Genomic DNA, 20506 nt, shown 5'->3' on the forward strand with positions numbered 1-20506 from the left:
CTGTGATCTCACATCCCATGTTCCCCTTAGTATCCTGTTGAAGCTTCAACTGGTCAAGGTAAACCTCCTTAGGTGATAAAGGAACAAGAGTGATCTTGCGACCATTAAAATCAAATGAAAATCGATTCGTGTAACCATCATGAAGTGCTCGACGGTCGAACTGCCAAGGTCGCCCCAATAATAAATGACAAGCTTGCATTGGCACCACATCACACAATGCCTGATAAACATACTTGCCAACAGAGAATGCAATTATCACCTGTTTGTCAACCTTGATCTCTCCACTATCATTCAACCACTGCAAGGTATATGGTTTAGGATGTTGAACACATGTCAAACTCAATTTCTCCACCATAAGTGTATTAGCCACATTAGTCCAACTCCCGCCATCAATAATTAGACTACACACTTTTTCACCCACCAAGCATCTAGTGTGAAAAAGATTGTGGCGTTGCTCTAGACTATCTTCTTTTACCTGCAAATTCAAAGCACGTCTAACAATAAGAGATTCACCATGGACTGCATACTCAACATCACCATCAGAACAATCCTTCAAAGATGGCATGCTATTATGATCAGAGTCATCACCATGATCAGAATCAGACACAATATCATCTCCTCTAATAATCATCAATCTCCTATTTGGGCAATCACTAGCATAATGACCCATACCATGACACTTGAAGCATTTAATATCTCGATGTCTAGAAGTAGCAGAAGAAGAGTTGGAATTACCTTTCTTCTTCGTAGCATCAAGCAATGCATTAGATTCAACACCCTTAGTCTTTGTTGTGTCAGCACTACGAGACTCCCACTTTGGATTAGCATGCGATAATTCTCTTGGTGCTCTTCTTTGTTGTTGCCTCTCCACCTTCATTGCCATACTGACCAAATCCTCCATCTCCACATAATGATGTAACTCCATCACATCAGCAATTGCTCTATTCAAATCACCCACAAATCGTGCCATAGTAACCTTAGTGTTCTCTTCTATGTCGGCAGTAATCATAAGCATATCCATTTTCTTATGGTAGTCTTCAACGGACTTGGAGCCTTGAGTCAGTCGATGTAACTTCTGATGCACTTCCCTGTAGTAGTACGAAGGCACAAATCGTTTCTTCATGAGGCGCTTCATAAGATCCCAAGACTCTATAGGGTGATCATCATTCTGCCGTCGTGTCTTCACTAGTTCATCCCACCAAAGCAAGGCATAGTCAGAGAATGCAACTGCTGCCAAATGAACCTTTTTTGCCTCAGAGTAATTATGACAAGCAAAAATTCTTTCCACCTTACGTTCCCACTCGAAATAAACTTCAGGATCATTTCTCCCTTTGAATGGTGGTATTTGCATCTTGATGGTGTTGATATTGCTATCTTGACTTTTATGTCGAGGTGTTATAACCCCATCAGAGTCATCATCAAAAGATACATGATTCTGACGCTGATTCCAGAAAGGTCCTTGTTTAGTAATCTTGGACAGTGTCTGTGTCACCTCTTGCTTCCATGCTTCCAATTCAGTCAAGCAATTAGTTAAGTGTTGAATGGCCCTTTGCATCAACTCCATGTCAACTAAAGTATCTTTGGAATTAGCGGCCATAACAATGAACCTGTAACAAAAATGTTATAAAAGGACCTCACAATCACTCGCTCACGTGTTTCACTCAAAGATGGACACTCGTATTTATTCTCAAAATTGGCTTTTACCCTCTATTGAACTTACCACTCTTGCCTTTTACCACTCTTGAATCTCTTTGACTGTTGCACTTTAGAAATCAAATAAAAATAAAAGATAGAGAAAATCCGACACAACGATAAGAGAAAAAGATGGACAGAATAATAAAAAAGGACAAAGACACAAATGACAAAAGATAAGAATAATAAAAAAAATAAAAATAATAAGAATAAGAATAATAATAATAACGTACGTAATGATTTTTTTTTTTAAGATTGTTGCTTTGTTTTTTTTTTATAAGAATACCGCTTTTTTTTGTGTTTTTTTTTTTTTTGCTTAAGTGCTACTGTATAAACTTCAAAGTATATACTCTCAAGTATGTACTCTTTTTTTTTGTTTTTTTTGTCTTTTTTTTAGGTATTCAAGGTGTGTTGGCAAAAGAAAATTTACTAATAATAAGAAAAAAACTTCAAAGTGCGTACTCTTTTTTTTTACGAATAATGAGAAAAATGATAATAAAATAATAAAAAGGAAGGACGAAAAGAATAATGATAAACACAAAGGCAGCAAGAAAAGAAAATAATCCTAGAGAAAGGAATTAAAAGCCAATCAACAAAAAAAGAAGAAGACGTAAGGATAAAGTGACTATGCGTGGCTGAAATTTTTTTTTTTTAAATTTATATAGGACACAAAAAGAGTGAACGTAGACTAATGAAAATTAATCTAATACCTGAAATTTGATACCAAATGATACGGAACGTAACCTAGGATAAGATGGAAGATCGAAGAAAGGACTCCTCTACCTCAATTTGATTTCCTGATGCAACAGTTAAGGGAATCACTCTACCTCACCTGTTCACACCCAAATTTCTCAAAGAAACTCAAAGAAAATTTCATTCATTAAAATTAAGAAAAAAAATGGCTACTAGGTTTTAGAGGGTTTTTATACCTCTTAAAATTAAATCCCTAACTCATAAGTTTACTAGAATAAAATACGGGGCAAATAATAATTGGACCTAAAACAAACAAATAACAATAATAAAATAAATATAGAATAAATTCTAAGAAAGTGATGTCTCTTTTAATTCATCTTGACTAATGAAAGTCTTCAATGCATCTTGTAAAATAGTAAGACGTGTGACTTTTGATAATCGTTAATTATTGTCTTACCCAATTTTTTATGCATCTCATGAACACATAATTTAGCCATATTTGCAAAACCTTCTTTTATTCTCTTAGTTGTTGCTCTTGTAATTGGACCAATTGGCATTTGACAGTTCTCAGTTTGTCCCATAAGACTCATATCAAGACTCGTACTCCCTTTGTATATTTCTGTGTAAAAAAAATTAAAAACAAATTACAGCAACTGTGGAGTAAACTCCCATAGTGGTCTCCGAGATTGACGCCATGCACTAAAATTGTACCTGAGATTTCAATTGCATCAATTATATCCCTGAGATTGAGAAAATTGCACTATAATGAAAAACATAGTGGATAACATGTGGACAAATAGCATTGCAACACGTGGCATAATCTGACATGTGGTAAAATAGCATTGTGACACGTGGCATACCCATCCATGTCAACATGCCACATGTCGTTGACCAACACGTCATCATACCGTTACACATGGCCAAATCATGAGTGTCACAGAGATTTACTGGCAGCTGTGCAATTTGAAAGATGAAGACGTTGTGATTATGCAGGTAGCAGCAAGTATGATCTGTGCTCGGGAACATTATCAAACTATGCTATGACTATGAGCCATAATGAAGAGGGACAGTGAAATGGTAATTCTCTTTTCTTACTATTTTTCCCCCTTTTTACTTTACTGAATATACGTTCATTGCTATGATGATTGATTTATATTACTGTAGCAAGTCCTTCCTCCCCTTTTTTTGCTTTGGCGTTCTACTTTTATGAATAAAAACAAAAAATGCTCTACATTCCTGCCGGTAACAAGACAAAAGCAAAAAGTTTTGATTTAGAGTTTTAAGTTTAAGGCATTATCATGATCTAGAGGCACACATGTGTGCGCCACGACAGCACCGACACTTGCATTAGCGATTGAATAATAATAATATTACACTTTCACAGAACAAATTCATAATCCCAAGTGAGACAATCATGCCCACAGAATGTTAACCCTAAATACTCATCATCTCACTTATGAATATTGAACTGAATTTACCAACAATTATTCAGCACTTAACATAACAACTAGCCAATGAAATTTGGCGGAAAAAAGGTTCTGTTGAGATTGGAAGAAATTAAAAGGAGAGCAAATAATGTGCTTACTTCCATACATATTTCAACAGTACATAGATACAGAAAAAAAAAATCAATGTGGATTCTTTTTTTTTTTTTTTTTTTATAATAAGTGTAGTCAATATTCTATGTATATTTTCGCTATGTATCTTGACTTCTTGATTCACCGGCAAATGAACGTGCTTGGTTGCATCTTCCACCTCAGTTCCATTCCATTGTGTTATTATGACCAAAACTTGGAAAGTGATTGAAATGCTTTCTCCCATTTGTTTCCCCTACTTTTTTGACTTTTGCAATCGAGTTTAGATATTCCAAACTGTTATGAGTTACGCTGCCCCTATTAATTCCTATTTATATACCGACTTCTCTTTAAGCTTTCCACTTTTGCACATTTTTTAATCTTTTCAATAGCAATACATTCACCGTTAGCAGTAATTTTGCCCCCTTGATTTAATTATTTTTTTGGTTTTTTTTCTTTTATGGTATCCCCCAACCCAATAGGTTAAGGACTAATCTGTGTGATACTAAGTTTCATTTAAGAATTTGTCGTTAGCCAATGGGTTGCTGCATGCACAAAACGAAATTCGAATTTCGATATTTACTTAAGCGGACTAATGAACTAACCACTAGATCAACTCAACTTGGTTAATCCCGTGATTTAATTATTGGCTGGCATAGTTTTGTTACTGGTGAAAACGATGAAAAGTAATGTAGTTTAACTTGCTCGTGATAAACGCTTGCTATTGCTAGAATCATGTACAAGATACGAGGAAAAGGGCGACTCTAATTTTAATTCTTGTGTTTCTATTTTAGCTTAGCGGAATATTATTTGGACCAAGTGATGAAAGGGACATATTTTAGTTAAAAGAAAAGTAGTATATAAAAACAAGAGGGAGAATGTGAGTGATGGGTAGTGAGAAGTGAGAAGTGAAGGAGGAAATGAAAAGCACAGGAAGGCTTCCCCTTCTGAGTCTCAAGAAGTCTCCGGAGAAAGAGAGGTCAGGCAGCCTCACTCCTCCGCTGGAGACGTCAGCTTCGGTCCCATTTCGGTGGGAGCAAGTGCCCGGAAAGCCTATTCCTTGCACGGCACTTATCCCCTTCTCTGATCCCAAAGACTTTCTCCCAAAGTGCCTCCACCTCCCTACCCCTCCGGCAAGGCTCATCATACCTTCTCCCAATGCGATCAATCTCAAGAGGAACAGGAACAGAGGGCGGTGGTTTGGTTCTTTGAAGAAGAAGCCCTTCATCAGGGACAGTAACTTGAAGCGTGCTGCCAGCTTCTCCGCCACTTCCCACCCTTATGGCTATAAGCCTCGTGTCTGGGTAACATTATTACTTACAACTCATGTAGCTTTCATGGATTCCAAATTAAATCTTATGCTTTCACTTGTTGCTTATTGTTGCAGACAACAATCTATGAGGGTTTGAAGCAGGTGGTTCCATGGAAAAACAAGAAACTCAAGGATGCTGGGAGCACCCATACCCTCTAATCATGCATCTTTGAAGCTATCCCAGCAACCGTACCACATTTGCTTTATTGGAAGAGGACGACAGTAATTGCACTCAGGCTGTTTCTTTTGGGTGTCCACACCACTCATACTGCGGAACCTGTCTCCTTTGCCTCATCTGATCAATTGTACATGATTTTCTACCTAGATTAGAATAGAAGGGTAACTATCTTACTGTAATCTGGCAATGTTATCGATATGTACTCAATACTCAATAATGCTAATTTATATGATTAATCTATTATTTAAGTTAATACTAGAAATTATGTAATACAATAAATATCTAATTACATTTTTTTAAGAGTTTAGCTAATGTTGAGGTTATCAATTAAAATATAATAAATTATATATAAAATTTAAATTTTTAATATATTTATTATGTATTTATTAACTAAAAAAAATAAATTTTACTAATATTAATATTAAAATATGACTCAAGACACATATTAACTAAAAGATGTTAAAAAATATCAAAATTTATTATTTTTTACCAATAATTAATCTTAAAAATATTGACTAAAAATATATTATAAATTACTAGACAAGGAATTAGAACAATGAGTTAAAATGCTGATCAAAAAACAATAAATTTACTAATCCTCAAATAATTTTCCTAACTAAACCCTTTTTTTTAATACTAAAATGCGCTTAGCTTTATCTTAAGTTGATTTTCTTCTAAAGGTTCATATGAATCATACCATAACCAAGCAAATATAGCCTGGGCCAGATTGAGTCATGCCCATTTATTGATTGCAGCAAAATATTGTTCTTATGATGATCCAAATACGCCGATAGGTTAAACATGTGAATTGGGGGAAAAAGAAAACCCTATACTGAAATGAAGTAATCAGTAATGAACTCAAATGTGACGTAATACACCCTTAATATATACTACATTTATAGTAGTATTATTGCTAATAAAGTGTCACTTTTTCCTCTTTAAAAGTGCCAACTCGATAATAAAACTACATTCAGATGTTCAAGCTTGCATAGCCTAAAAAAAAAAAAAACCTTTACATTTGACCCGTAGAAACATTTTCAGAATCCGCACTTGTAAAGGGAGGCAAAATTAAATAGGAAGAAAAACTGATTAACCCAACATTTGGCCTAATTAACATGAGATGAGAAAAACCAACAGATGACAGTCATAAATGGAACCAAAATCCCAGAGTCAGTACTCTTATTCATTTCAAAGTATGAACGAAAATAAATTCAAGCAGGGAACTCCAATAATTTGCTCGAGTGTGAATTACATTACTTTTTACCCGTCATACCAGCAACTACCTGCAATGATGCAACATATGTCAATATCAGAAGATCATATACGTGCGGGGGTGCAAGTGAAAAAGCATTCGGTAACCTTTTTTGTTAGAAGGCTCTAATTAGAAATAAGGATATATTTAATATAATGATACCCATTACCCTCTTGTTTCGTCATGCCTATACAAACACCCAGAGGTACTCAGTGTCATATTTATAGCCACACTTCCAAATATCACCTAAATCTTACGGAACCATAGTATCTATTTCTGTAAATCCAGAGAAATGTGTGTAAATATCATCCAAATTCGACCAAAGTTAGTGTAATTTTCCCTAGAAATTATTCACAGATAGCACCAAGAAGTACTCCCTCTCCAAATAATGGGAAAATGGAAAATAGCATTCTAGAATTGAAAATGCAACATCAAACAGAAAATTCGATGCTAAGGTTATGGGATTATATCACACATTTAGAAAACAGTATCAGAAAGTTAGTCCCAGAAAGAACACTCACATCGCTTAAAGCAGGTGGAGGAGGTTGCTTGGATTCCTGATATGAATCTAGCATGGGCCTCACAACAGCAGGAAGGAAAAGGCCTGTCAAGGATTTCACAACATAATAAGTGAACAACCTGTCAATAGGAAATCTCTATATCCAATGCTAAATAAGTTATGACTAGATTGGTGAAACAACATACAATGATTATAGCGAACATATTTCCCCCATATGAAACTCATTGCATTGAATATTAATACAAAGAAAATTAATTAAATTAGCAGATTTTCTAGTTACATTTCGCGTTCTCATGTCCGTACAATGTTATATACGGTAGTAACAAGAATTTTCCATGTTTTGATTCAATCCAATTCAACGGCCAAGATTTTCGAGGGACATCTTTTTCCGCAATTAAAAAAAATTAAGACATTGGAATAAGCCCTAATTAGATCAGTCCGACTGCATCAAAGTCCCAGTGACAATCGATCGCAGATATGAAATGCCAAGCAACACTGAATTGTGAAGATTATAGGCAGTAACAGAGCTTTTCTGAAACGAAAATATGGGAAGGAAATTAGGGTTTAGTGAGTGAAAGAGATACCGAAGCCAGCGATGAGGCAGGAAGCAGCAACAACGGGCTCTTGAACAACGAACATCTTCAGTTTCTCCATCACTCCCATTTTCAATTACTATTTAGATTTCGATTTCTTCTCTCTCCCAACTTCCTCTAGTCACAAGCTCAGCTTGGATCTTCTCGGTTCCTCTTCTCTCGTTTTTTACTTTTTTTTTTTTCTTTCTCTTTATTGAATATTTAATACATATTATTTGGACGGGACCGGGTCGAATAAACAAAACAGAGGCATGTGGCCAATTAATTTCTGAGCCCTGTGGCCAATTAACAACGTTCCAGCCCACGACAAAAAAAAAAAAAAAAAAACCAGAAAAAATGTGAAAGCTTAACAAAATATTATAATATTATAATGTCTAAAAGTATGAATTGTCCAACAAACTGTATTCTTTGAAATATACCCCCAAAAACAAAATTACTGTACTCCTTAAATACCAAAAAACATATTGTAGTCCTTGTTATTTTACCTTTTTTTTAGTAGCAAAATTAATTTTTGGAGATAACTATATAAATAACACTTAAAACCACGAGGGAGGTGTAATTATCTGTTAATACGAAATTGTGAAGGTTGGGCATGACTGACTTCACTTTTGTAAATGAACATACAGAACTTACAAATTCATCAATTAGATACATACATTACAGATGCAGCACATTCATCTCACAAGTAGCATATTCGGAAATCGGATTTTATGTACATCACATTTACATTCACGGGCACTAACATATCTACAAAAATACATACAAATTTGACAAATTAACTGAGGCTTCTTTCCCACTCAACAATTTCACTTTGTTTATATAGAATAGCATGAATCAAACAGGACTATGCTACAAATCATGCAGCCAACTATACTATAATCGAGGCAACATGCACCCCACAGTCCAACCCAAGAGTAATCCAGCTCCAACAAGACTCAATCCTAAAGCAATCGCAACGGCATATGTTGTAACATCGCATTTTGGCTTCGATTGAATTTCGTCTCCCTGCTTCCTCTTCCGTGGTTTCCGTGGAAGAGACACTGGAAAGAGAGTAGAGATTGACTGATCTGTGTTCTTAATTTGACTGTAAAGTGCTTCAAGCTGCAGCAGTTGGAACCATTGCTTATATGCAAAGAGTTGTGAAGCCTGTTTGAAAATGAGCGCAACAATGTGTTCCTTCTCTGCGTAAGCTTTCTTTGCTGCTTCCTCTGCTTCCCTTGCACGAGTTTGAGAATGACATAATGCTTCCATTAGTTGAGCTTTACTGGGGTCTCCCTCAAATATTCGTTGCCTTGTCGTGACATCCTCGTCTTTGGTCGTATAACTGAAGCAAATTTACAGGTCCAAACAACTATAAGTATGAACTAATTCAATTGGAAACCAAATTCTGCACCCTAAATCGAAAGAACAAAATCCACATGAATTCTATACTTTTAGTTATTTGGCCAACAAAAAACAAATGAATAAATAAATACTAGAATATATTCCTCAAATTGCTAATGCAATAATGACATCAATAAAAAAAGTACCTCAAAGATTTGTGGGAAACTAAATATGAAAGCCCTTCATTGGCTGAAGATCCCTGCTTTTTATGCATCAACCCAGAACCTATATTTCCTTGTTCATGATATGTCAAATTGGAAACACCTTTGAATTTAGCCTCCCATTCATGAGATGCTGTCCTTATTTTGTGATTGCTGATATTAGCATATGCATGTCCTCTAAAATGCTTCTTCTGAGGGGGAGGAAGGTCACAATTCTCAATATGGCTACGGGATTTCTGTGAGACAAAGGAAGCTAACTCATTTGTATCTGTCGTCCGCCACCAAGGCTCAGCTTTATCATCATCAATCCATGAGTAATCTGATTCCAAGGAAAAATCATTTGTTTGCTTGGACACCGAGCAGCCAACAGAATCAATCTGCAATGCCTCATGTTTTGCCACCACATCCATTAATTCAGGAGATGCCTCATAATTTTTGCTGAATGTTTTACTTTCATCACTAGCTTTCATTGCTTCAACCTCATCCTTCTGATACCCATAATTAGGTTGCAAACGTAACCACCACCTAGAGTCAGCTGATGGATCAGAAAATGATGATTTCCTGTCAAAATGGGTGACATTAACAACATGATTGGATTCATCTACTATATTGGCTGGTCCAGCATCCACCAATTTTGATGTTGCACATGAAGATTGACAAGCCAACTTAGGAGCTCGTTTCGCGTCTTCTTGGACAAAGCAACGATTAGCAGTTCTCTGCCACAGAGCTCTTGCTTCGGCTGCTGCCATCACTTACCTACTCTTGTTTCAAAATTTCTGTGCAAAACAAGAACGTTAATGGTTGGGAACAACTGAATCCATTTTGAAAGAAATTATGCGTTAATGCACGAAAAAGTAAAAACCATGAAATAAAAAATGAGATTGTATTATCTGAACTAGTTGACTACCAATGTACTTCTCAAGGGTAAAGGAATGACAACAAAAGTCACTAGATTATAATTCAAAGTCCAAACAAACACCATGGTGTTTCAGCAACATGCTTAAAACTTTTGAGTCACTAAAGCTTGGTTCCGTAAAGTTTTTTGAAGAAATGGTTGTGCTTACAGCTTTTAAAAGATATAAGTACTTTTTGTGAGATATGTTAGCTAGAGTTAGTTATTCTTCGCTATAAAATAGCAAGGTCCAGAGTTAGCTAGGAGTTAGTTATCCTTGGCCATAAAATAGTAAGGTTCAGTGTATGATTATGCAGAAAAAAAAAATTTCTTTCAATAACACCTTTTTTCAGTTAAATCAAATTCCTTCTCATCTTTTTCTCTTTTCCCTGTTCTGCCTCTGCTTTCTTACTTCTCGGTTTCTCACCACAAGCCTTCTTACTCACCTTCTTCAAAATTAAAAAAGTTTAATATAACCTCATACATTAATTAATATCCAAATTTAATTTTTTACATTAATGTCTATTATAATAAGGGAAATAGCTTTTAGCCCTTTCAACACTATTTAGAAACATAATAAGGGAAATAACTTATTCTCCTCAGAAATCTTCAATTGACCTTGAAAGTAGAATTGATCATATTTTAAGACGCGAATACATTGATTCTATCTACTTTTTACTTCATTTAGGAAGATGATTAGGAAAATTTTAAGAGGGTATATCATTATTTTTCATCATTAATCATGCAGTATAATAATGATTAGCGGCCCTTCTTCATTCAGGTAAAGACAGTCAACAATAGCATTAATTGCTATTAATTGAATCACCCATATTCAAGGGGTAAGGAATAAACAGATAATAGAAACCGAAACCTCTGAAAGATTCAAGCTAAAGACTTTAACAAAACCAAATCAAAGTAGTCAAGCAAACCCCATATTCAAAACAATCATAAAAATCATCGACACCCACATGAAATTCGAAACAAATATAGACACTATCACAGAAAAGATGAGCGAATTCCTAATCAACCAGAACATTACAATCTCCCTAACAAACTAAAACTCCAACATAGTAATTGTTGGGGAAGAAAAACAAAGAATGATTGAGCAAACTAACCAAAAGAGAAATCTGCATGATCAGCGCGAATGGAGAGAAAATAAGAGCATCTGAGAGAGCAATCAAAAGAGAAACTTGTTGGTTATTCGTTTTGGGCATCATCATACGCTGTCGGTTTTGTGATTTCAGTGTGGGAGCGCAGCTTTTTCCGCTTGTTGCTAGGGACACGACAACCCAAGTGTTATGACCCAGTACGACGCCGTTTCCGCCATTATCTCTTAACACGTACGCACACACTCTACTGGTCTGTATCAAATGGTTGGTACTTGGTACACACTTTGCCTTAAGTGGGGTCCATGACAAGAAAAAAAAAGAACTATCAGGGTATGATGAGGATCCCTGGTGTTGACACGTGGCATTAGAATGAAGATGGACGGTGGATTTCTTGTCCTGCTCGCTCTCCAAAGATAAGAACTCTATCCATGTTGGAAATAGCCGATTTTTTTTTGTGGAAAAAATATTGGTTTTTTTTTTTTCCGGTTAAAAATGGAATTATTTGATGATAAGTATGTGGGTGGATTTTGTAGGGAGAAATTAGAAAGTCAACATGTGAGGGACGTGTTCTAATGTGTGAAGGTGTATTGAATACGTGGTAATATTCTGGTCAATACACGAGGAGCGTGTTGAACACGTGGTAACAATAGGGGTGGTAAAACGGCAGGCTCGTTTCAATTCGCTCCGTCCTGTTTAAGCCCGTACCATAAATGGGGCGGGCTGGTCCGCCCAACTAACTAAAGTGGGTTTAAAATGTTAGTCCGCCTCATTTTATGGCGGATTGACGGGCCAGTGAGCTAGCCCGCTTGATTCTTTTGTTTTTGTTTTTTGAAAAATAAAATGTATTAAAATTAACCAAAAATAATAATTAAAAATTTAAATACAAATAAAAAATAATCAAATTATAATATAATTTTTTACTATCTTTTTTTTATTTTTAACATCAATAAAATTGTTCAAAATAATATTTGTCAATAGAATCATCTTTATTTTAAAAAATAAGTCACATAATTTGAGCATATATACGAAATTGTAAAATAAAATAAAAACTAAAGTATCGTTTTTGTCCCCAACGTTTGGGGTAAGTCCCAAAGTTGTCCCTAACGTTTCAATCATCCTATTTAAGTCCCTAACGTTTCAAAACTGACTCAATGTTGTCCTGCCGTTAGGGATCCGTTAACAGAATTGACGGCGGGACAAAATTGAGACGATTTTGAAACGTTATGGACTTAAATAAGACAAAAACGTTGGGGATAAAAATGATACATAGAAATAAATTTTAATTTTATCCTTCAATAATATCATTTTTTACTATACATAGTATTCAATTATTTTTTAATCACATCTGAGTAAATTACACTTGATCATATTACTTTCATTTTAAATAAATTATTTTTTTTTATAATTTTACTCTTAAAGATTTTTAGTTATCATGAAATATTTGTAAAATGACAAGTATATAAACTTGCAGAAAAAAAATATATATATATATATACAATAAAATATAAATTATACCTTTTATCTCTAATGTATCAAAATTCTTTAAAATTATAAAAAAATAAATTTATTTAAAATAAAAGTAATGTAATTAATTGTAATTTATTTATATGTAATTAAAAAATAATTGAATACTATGTACAGTAAAAAATTAATATTATTGAAAGGTAAAATTAAATTAAAATTTATTTTTATGTATCGTTTTTGTCCCTAACGTTTTCGTCCTATTTAAGTCCTTAACCTTTTAAAATTGTCTCAATTTTGTCCCGCCATCAATTCTGTTAATGGATCCCTAACGGCAGGACAACATTGAGTCAATTTTAAAACGTTAGGGACTTAAATAGGACGATTGAAACGTTAGGGACAACTTTGGGACTTACCCCAAACGTTGGGGATAAAAACGATACTTTACTCTAAAATAAATAAAGTTAATAAGAAGAATAAAAATAAAAAATAAAAAAATGTTTGAAAAGTATATAATTATTAATTTTGTAGTAGTAATCACTCTTTTATTTAATAAAAAAAATAAAAGTCTTTGGCCCGGCAGGCCGTCCCGCCCCGCCCCGCCCCAACCCACAAATTTGACGGTGTGGGTTTGGCGGATTTTTTTAATTTGGCGGGTTCCAAATCCTAGCCCGACCCGCCTTTTTAGCGGGTTCGGCGCGGTCAGCCCGACATGTTTGGCCCGTTTTGCCACCCCTAGGTAACATCCTAGCCAACACAGCGTATTGAATAATTTTCACAATACTGTAATAGGAGCTACTATGATAAAGACGTCTAAAACGTCTTTTTTTAATAATTAAAATTTAATATATATAATTGATTAAATTAGGGTTGCACACGGATCGGATCGGATCGGATCGGATCGGATATAGCCTAAAATTCTATCCAATCCGCACTGCACTCATCGGATCGGATTGGATACGATATCCGCATTTTTCCAGGCTGGATCCGATCCGATCGGATATCGGGTATATCCGCATAATTCAAAAAAATAATTTTAAGATTTTGTTTGGCTATTTTTACAAAAAAAATATCTAGAAAATTCATTTTTCACCTATTTAAGCCTATTTACTTCTAAAATATTATCGATAAAAATTCTCTTGAATAACAAAAACAAAATAATAACACAAGATTTAAGTTTAATTATTCTAAGTTGAAGTATAACATAAAAAATTAAAAACAAGATATCATAAAATTCATAAAATAACACACTAAAATTCATATCACATTAGAGTTTACTTTCTTAAACTATAATATTTATATGAAATGTGCGGATATGCGGATTTGCGGATCGGATCCGCGGATATCACTGCCAAATTCGCAATCCGATCCTATCATAGTGCGGATCGGATAATATCCACAAAATTCGGATCGAATGCGGATAATTACCGCGGATATGCGGATATTATCCTATCATAGCTGCAGCCATTTTCCCAGGGCAGCCATAAAGTCTACTGGATCAGTCCCTATGGGGGCAGGAGTAACGGTGCCTGTCCTACCTCTACCTCGCCTGCTACCGTGTCCGCGAGTCGACATCTGGTCCCTATACACACCAAACAAGCGATATTAAGTTGATCAGTCTCAATATCGCAGGTCTAATGCTTTAAGTTCCAAATGCATGCTCACAAACGTTTATGCCATATATATCAGTCAGATATCCTAATAGCACATACACACATATACAGAGAATGCACAAAAGTACAATCAGTCCGTCTTTCAGGCTCTATAGGAACGAACTGCTCTGATACCATAATGTAACACCCTACCACACAAAGTTTTTACGCTTAAGTCGTAAAACAGAGGTGATGTGGTATTACGACCTCTAAAATAAAATGAGTACATATAATAGCAGAAGAGTTATAATATGCTAGGAGCCTTGAAGAATAGGGGAAATAAAAATCGTGAGATAAAAGCGCAACGCTCAAGGAACGAGTTAACTTGCATGCTAAAAAAATCGTAACTGTCAAACATAAGATAACAGAAGTAGAAATATAGTGCCAAAGATACAAAATAACAAGCTCCTAACTCAGCCTGCGAAGTCAAGACTGGCCGGAGAATATTTACACATATATACATACATATCCAAAACCCAAAAGTACATACACACAATCCTGCCTCTCCATAAACCTCTAAGAGGATCAAAAAGGACAAGTTATGTGGAGAGAAAGCTAAGTACATATATATACATCACTGTACAACAAAACTATACAACAACACTATCCAGTAACCCCTCCGCTTTAAGAGTCCAGACGCCTAACGAGATGGCTCCCGACCTGCATCTGAAAAACAACAACATAGTATGGAATGAGAACCGGAGGTTCTCAGTATGGTAAAGGTGCCACACACATAATATATAAGGTCCTGGGAATGCCAGAGGCAATCCTAGAACGCCGACACTCAGATTATAGAGCTTAAAGTATTAAACAGAAGCCATAAAAGGTGGTTTCCTAAAAATATTTAATCCTAACTTAACTTAACCTTAAATCTAAGTCCTATACTGTCATTCCTCCATACCTCCAACTCCATCATGCATTTTCACGGACAAATAGACAGATAAAGGCAAACACAAGAAGGTTACAACTACTGCAGGTAACAAATACACATTTAGCATGGCAAATACAGATAGGCACACCCAATTAGAGCACAAGCAAGTAATTCAAGTAATATGCATATGATGCATGCCTGTCCTATGGCTGATGAGGCTCATCTGTCGGTTATCCAGCCAACCCGACAAGTCTGAATTGTCCTTAGACTGTCCCCCGACGTGCTTCCCCAAGAGTCTATGCATAGATTTTTCTCAAATAATCAATATTGCTCAATGGGGGTAACATTCCCGGGAATTTATATAGTGCCCGGTCACACTTACGTCGTAGGGTCAACAGAGTATCGAGTTTTCAACCCGGTACACGTGGTGGCAAGCCACGGCACTTAATCCAGGGAATCTCGTATCTCAGATTATTCAAATTCATAAGCCATATAAATAATTCAATTATAATTCATCAACATCCACATCATTCTCAATTGCATCTCATTCATCATCATACATTAAACATATTCAATCCTTATCCTTCATTATCACACCTCTCATTCCGTCCATCAATAGTTCCAATTCAAAACATAATTCATTCTTTTCTACAAATCAAACTTCAAACTTAAAACATACTCATTTTCTTAATGACTCAAAATCAAACCATATAACCTTTAAATCTAAATCTCTTTTAAATAATCATCTAAATAAAATCTCTAATTTTTATAAAATTTCGGTAGCATCTCCTCTAAAACTCGGACTTTGCCACCCTTTTCGGGTCCAAACCTGCATTCTTTTCAATTCAACATACCCTTCCTCATCATCGTAACAATCACCACAATAAATCTACCTCAAATCAACAATTAAACTCATGCAATATTCAAGTCCAACAACCAAAATCCAACTAAGAATCATAGTTCACAAATCCTAGGTTTTTAACACAAAATACCTCATTATCACAACAACCTCCATAATAATTAAACCTCAAATCAATAATTCACCAAATCATTAGTTAATCAACAAGCACCAAACTAACCATGTTCATCAACAATAACATTCAACCATAATTCTCTCCAAATTAACATAACAACATTCACCATCCAAAATTAAAAACTAATTATCCAATAAACTTCAACCAAATATATTCATCGACAAATTACTAAACATTAAACATACACCTGCATTCCAACTTATCCAATAGTCATTTAGCCTAAGTTTTCACAGAACATTATATATTAAATGCAAGAAACCTAAACCATACCTTGGCCGATTTCCACGTAACGACCAAAGCTATTTATTCAAAACCAAGGCAGCCCCTCAAAACTCAACTAATCCGCTTCCTCCAAGTTCCAGTATTCACAATTCCAAGCTCCAATTATTTATTCACAACCTAATACACATTCATAACACATATATATCCAATTTAATACTCAAAGCTCAAATTCAATGAAAATAAAATAGAATTATCGTATCCTCACATTACCCAAGCTTCACATAAGCAAGAGTGAACGTTTCTCTCAAGCTAATTGGATCCTAAAACATCAGAAATCAAAGAAATTCAACATTCCCACTTAAAATTCGAAAATTGGGGGAAAAGAGGGCTGAGAGTAATTAAACAAGTTACCAGTGAAATTGTTCCGGTAGAAATGGAGAGCTCGACGCGGTAGACGTGTGGCCGCAAACGGTGCGACGATTGGAACTCGGACGGAGAAGTTACGGGGATCGGAAATTTACCGTAAAGTTACGGAAGCTTTCTCCCCTCCCTGGAGGTGTTTCACGCTGCTGCATCCAAATGAGGGATTGAAAGGGGTTCAGCTTCATTTTAATGAGTTGGTCCGGTTGGACCGACGGCCCGGTTTGGGTCCAGTTCAACCGGTTTGGTCTGTTCGGTTCAATTTTGGACCGTTTTCTTCGAAATTAGTGTCAAAATTCTCGTTTCGATGAGCTCTATTCTAATTTGATATAATATTCACATTTCTAATCCTCCTTATTAAAAACTAATTTATTGACTAATTATTTACTAATTTAATCAGGGTTTACACTTAAAACGTCCCTTTTTTAAAGATATTTTTTAATAATTATAATTTAATATATATAATTGATTAAATTGTGTTATTTTTGTCAAAATTAAATCAAACAAATTGATTTGATAAAAAATCGGTAAACCAAATCTTAAATCGGTCTAAATTAATATTTTTTTATAAAAAAATTGCTACAAACCTACAATACTCCTATTATAGAAAATAATTAAAATACTCTTATTATATATATATATCTATCGAGAATCCTAAATCTTAACACCTCTTTTCTCTTTGTGTCATCGTAGGGTTAAGATTTAGGATTTTTAAAATTAATTATAAGAATATTTTAATTATTTTTATAATAAAAATATTGTAATTATTTTTTATAAAAAAATATTAATTTAGACCGATTTAAAATTTAGTTTATCGATTTTTTTGGCTAAATCAATTTATTCGATCTAATTTTAATAAAAATAATACGATTTAATAGATTATATATATTAATTTTTAATAATTAAAAAATATTTTTAAAAAAAGATATTTTAACTCTCTTTATTTAAATGACTCCTAAAAATTTTTAAGTTGTTTTTACTTTTTAGAATATTTAAGTATTTCTTACAGTTTGTCTTTTTTTTTTTTTTTTTGGTCATGAAGTTTGTCTGTTGTTGCAATTAATTGGGAGTTGGGAGGGAGGATTTGTCCATCTGGCCAAGCCAGTTGCTAAATGCTAGATGAATCCATTGTTTGGCCCCTTTATTTACCAAAAAGAGATGTTCGCAGTTTCGCCATTCCTCAATGTCAAAAGAAAATTATAGACAAGTTGGATTGGTTTAACCAGTAGTTAGTTCATTAATCTATTTAAACGAATTTAAATTTTACTTTATGCATATAGTAATTTATTGGCCAATAATAAATTTTTAAATAAAATTTAGTATTGTGACAGATTAGTCATTAATCTGATTATTGGGTTGAAAATATTATGAGAAACCGAAAAAAAAAAGGAAAATTATAGAATGTATGTACCTACCATACATAGACACTACTTACATAGTTACATGGATACAAATACGAAATATAACACGTTATGGGACATACCGATCTACAAATTTAAAATTTTTATAAGATATGAAAATACGATATATATATTATTTCTTAGATAAATTATAATGATATTTTAGAATTTTATTGATATTAAAATTTAAATTATTTTTAATTATTTTTAATATATTTTTTTAAAATTATATAAAGTGTTTAAAATATTTTTCATTTTATAATTAATAATATATACTATTTTAAAATTCATTTCAAATAAAAATACATGTTAAGAGTAAAGATGCACAGTGACACATAATGATATTTAAATATGTTTAAACGTGTTTAAAAAAATTATTTTTTATTATTAAAATATAATTGGATTAAAAAACACATGTGTCGACGAGTGTCAACAAATATCGTATTGTCAACAATAATTAATTATTATATTTTAAGCACATGTACAAAGAGACACATATAGGAAATACATCTATAAAGATACTTTTATTAGATACATTTATAAAAAAGATATTTTTATTAGACACATCCACAAAGACACTTCTATTAAATATAGTCATAAATAAGAGTTAGCAGAAATTGACAGAAATATTGTTAATAACATAACAAGATTGATTAGACAAATCAAAGAAGTTTCCATGCTTCATAAGTATATACCAATAAAAAAAACTTTTCATGAATGAGGTATCTATTCTTGTACGTAATGACATTGTATGAAAAATATAAGAGAACAAGAATGAATGATTAGATATGTGAATTTTATTTTTTTTAGAGGAGTGTTAGGAACTAACAAGTTTTGTGATTTGTAGCCATCAATTAGTTATTAATAATGTTTTTAATAATGGTGTGAGATTTCATCAAATGGTATGAAATTACTCATTTTTTTATTGGTTAAATACTGACTAAATTTTAATAAAAATATTAACTCCCTAAACGTTTTTTTTTTAAATAAAATACAATTTTACTATCAAATATACCAGCATTCTATATTTTATGAATATATTCACGCTGTATGTGAGTATTGTCCCATGCATGATAGACTTTTCTCTAAATAGTGAGAGTAGGATTTTCATTCTAGCTTCAAAGAACTCTGTCCAGACGACTTCCATCCTTACTCGGTTTTCTTCTACTACATACAACCGGAATCAAGATGAATTTATATACGAAGATGATATTCAATTTTTAAAAAATCTATTAAGCTTTGGATTAACTCATTGGCTTCTAGAACGTTGTAATGATCTATATCTTCTTGGGCGTTGCTGAAATTTCAAAAGGAGAAAACTATGTAAAAATAATGTGTGCACACCAGTAATTTTATTAGGTATACCAAATAGCAAATATAACCTATATTATTATTATTATTATTATTTTATATCATAGATCGAACATAATAGCTGCAGTATCTGAATATGTACATACCTCCTTTGTAACTGTGCGCCAAAGGGGAGGATTACATATGAAAGCACCCAGGTTCACAATATAATGCTATAGAACTAATTTCAATTAATAAAATAAACTTGTTCTTCGACCTTCGGGGTATCACAATGCATATATATATATATATAGTTAGTTCATTTTACTTCGTTTATATTACTTAATAACAGTTTTATTTTTAATCCCATTCTCTTATCATTCTACTTATCATATTCTTATTAAATTCACTTATTAATGATATTAATTATAAAATCATATCCCTTTTTATTAGGCATTCTTATAATCAATATTTAATATTTTTTTTATAATTTAATTTTTATATATAAAAATACAATAAAGATTAATAATAATCATAATTAAGAACGGTAATTATAATATCAATTACATTAAATAATTACAATTGATTCTTTGTCCGTTTATCATCAATTATTAGAGATATAAAATATAAAACCTATCCTAATATATACTTTATGTTAATTCAATCATATTCATTCAAAAATCACAAGAATAACACCATTGCAAGCACAATAGTGTATAAGCCAAGAAATTTTACAAGAAATTGTTTTTATCATTGTAATTTGTATGGCAATTGATTTCGACCTTAATACAGTACCT

The 20506-nt window shown here is 33.4% G+C and overlaps 3 protein-coding genes and 1 long non-coding RNA gene across 4 annotated transcripts; 1 reads left to right on the forward strand and 3 right to left on the reverse strand.

Annotated features, from left to right (window-relative positions):
• Nucleotides 1-4248: 4248 nt before the first annotated feature.
• On the forward strand, nucleotides 4249-5711 carry LOC107647966 (uncharacterized). Its single transcript, XM_016352005.3, has 2 exons — nucleotides 4249-5263; nucleotides 5347-5711. The coding sequence occupies exons 1-2, from the start codon at nucleotides 4880-4882 to the stop codon at nucleotides 5428-5430; spliced, it is 468 nt and encodes a 155-aa protein (XP_016207491.1). The 5' UTR covers nucleotides 4249-4879; the 3' UTR covers nucleotides 5431-5711.
• A 603-nt stretch (nucleotides 5712-6314) lies between these two features.
• On the reverse strand, nucleotides 6315-7995 carry LOC107645685 (fiber). The gene is made up of 3 exons (XM_016349755.3): nucleotides 7806-7995; nucleotides 7223-7305; nucleotides 6315-6732 (listed from the first exon to the last, which is right to left on the reverse strand). The coding sequence occupies exons 1-3, from the start codon at nucleotides 7882-7884 to the stop codon at nucleotides 6703-6705; spliced, it is 192 nt and encodes a 63-aa protein (XP_016205241.1). The 5' UTR covers nucleotides 7885-7995; the 3' UTR covers nucleotides 6315-6702.
• Nucleotides 7996-8443: 448 nt separating this feature from the next.
• Nucleotides 8444-11621, reverse strand: LOC107645684 (uncharacterized). The gene is made up of 3 exons (XM_016349754.3): nucleotides 11366-11621; nucleotides 9344-10134; nucleotides 8444-9138 (listed from the first exon to the last, which is right to left on the reverse strand). Exons 2-3 carry the CDS (start codon nucleotides 10105-10107, stop codon nucleotides 8688-8690), a joined length of 1215 nt encoding a protein of 404 aa, XP_016205240.1. The 5' UTR covers nucleotides 10108-10134; nucleotides 11366-11621; the 3' UTR covers nucleotides 8444-8687.
• A 3484-nt stretch (nucleotides 11622-15105) lies between these two features.
• Nucleotides 15106-17143, reverse strand: LOC110263915 (uncharacterized). Its single transcript, XR_015885728.1, has 4 exons — nucleotides 17011-17143; nucleotides 16870-16919; nucleotides 16648-16776; nucleotides 15106-15138 (listed from the first exon to the last, which is right to left on the reverse strand). It is a non-coding gene; the product is annotated as an uncharacterized LOC110263915 (long non-coding RNA).
• Between the last annotated feature and the right edge of the window lie 3363 nt (nucleotides 17144-20506).

This window comes from Arachis ipaensis, chromosome B6 (assembly GCF_059453495.1).
Source record: "Arachis ipaensis isolate K30076 ecotype BB chromosome B6, ASM5945349v1, whole genome shotgun sequence".
Classification (NCBI taxonomy): domain Eukaryota; kingdom Viridiplantae; phylum Streptophyta; class Magnoliopsida; order Fabales; family Fabaceae; genus Arachis; species Arachis ipaensis.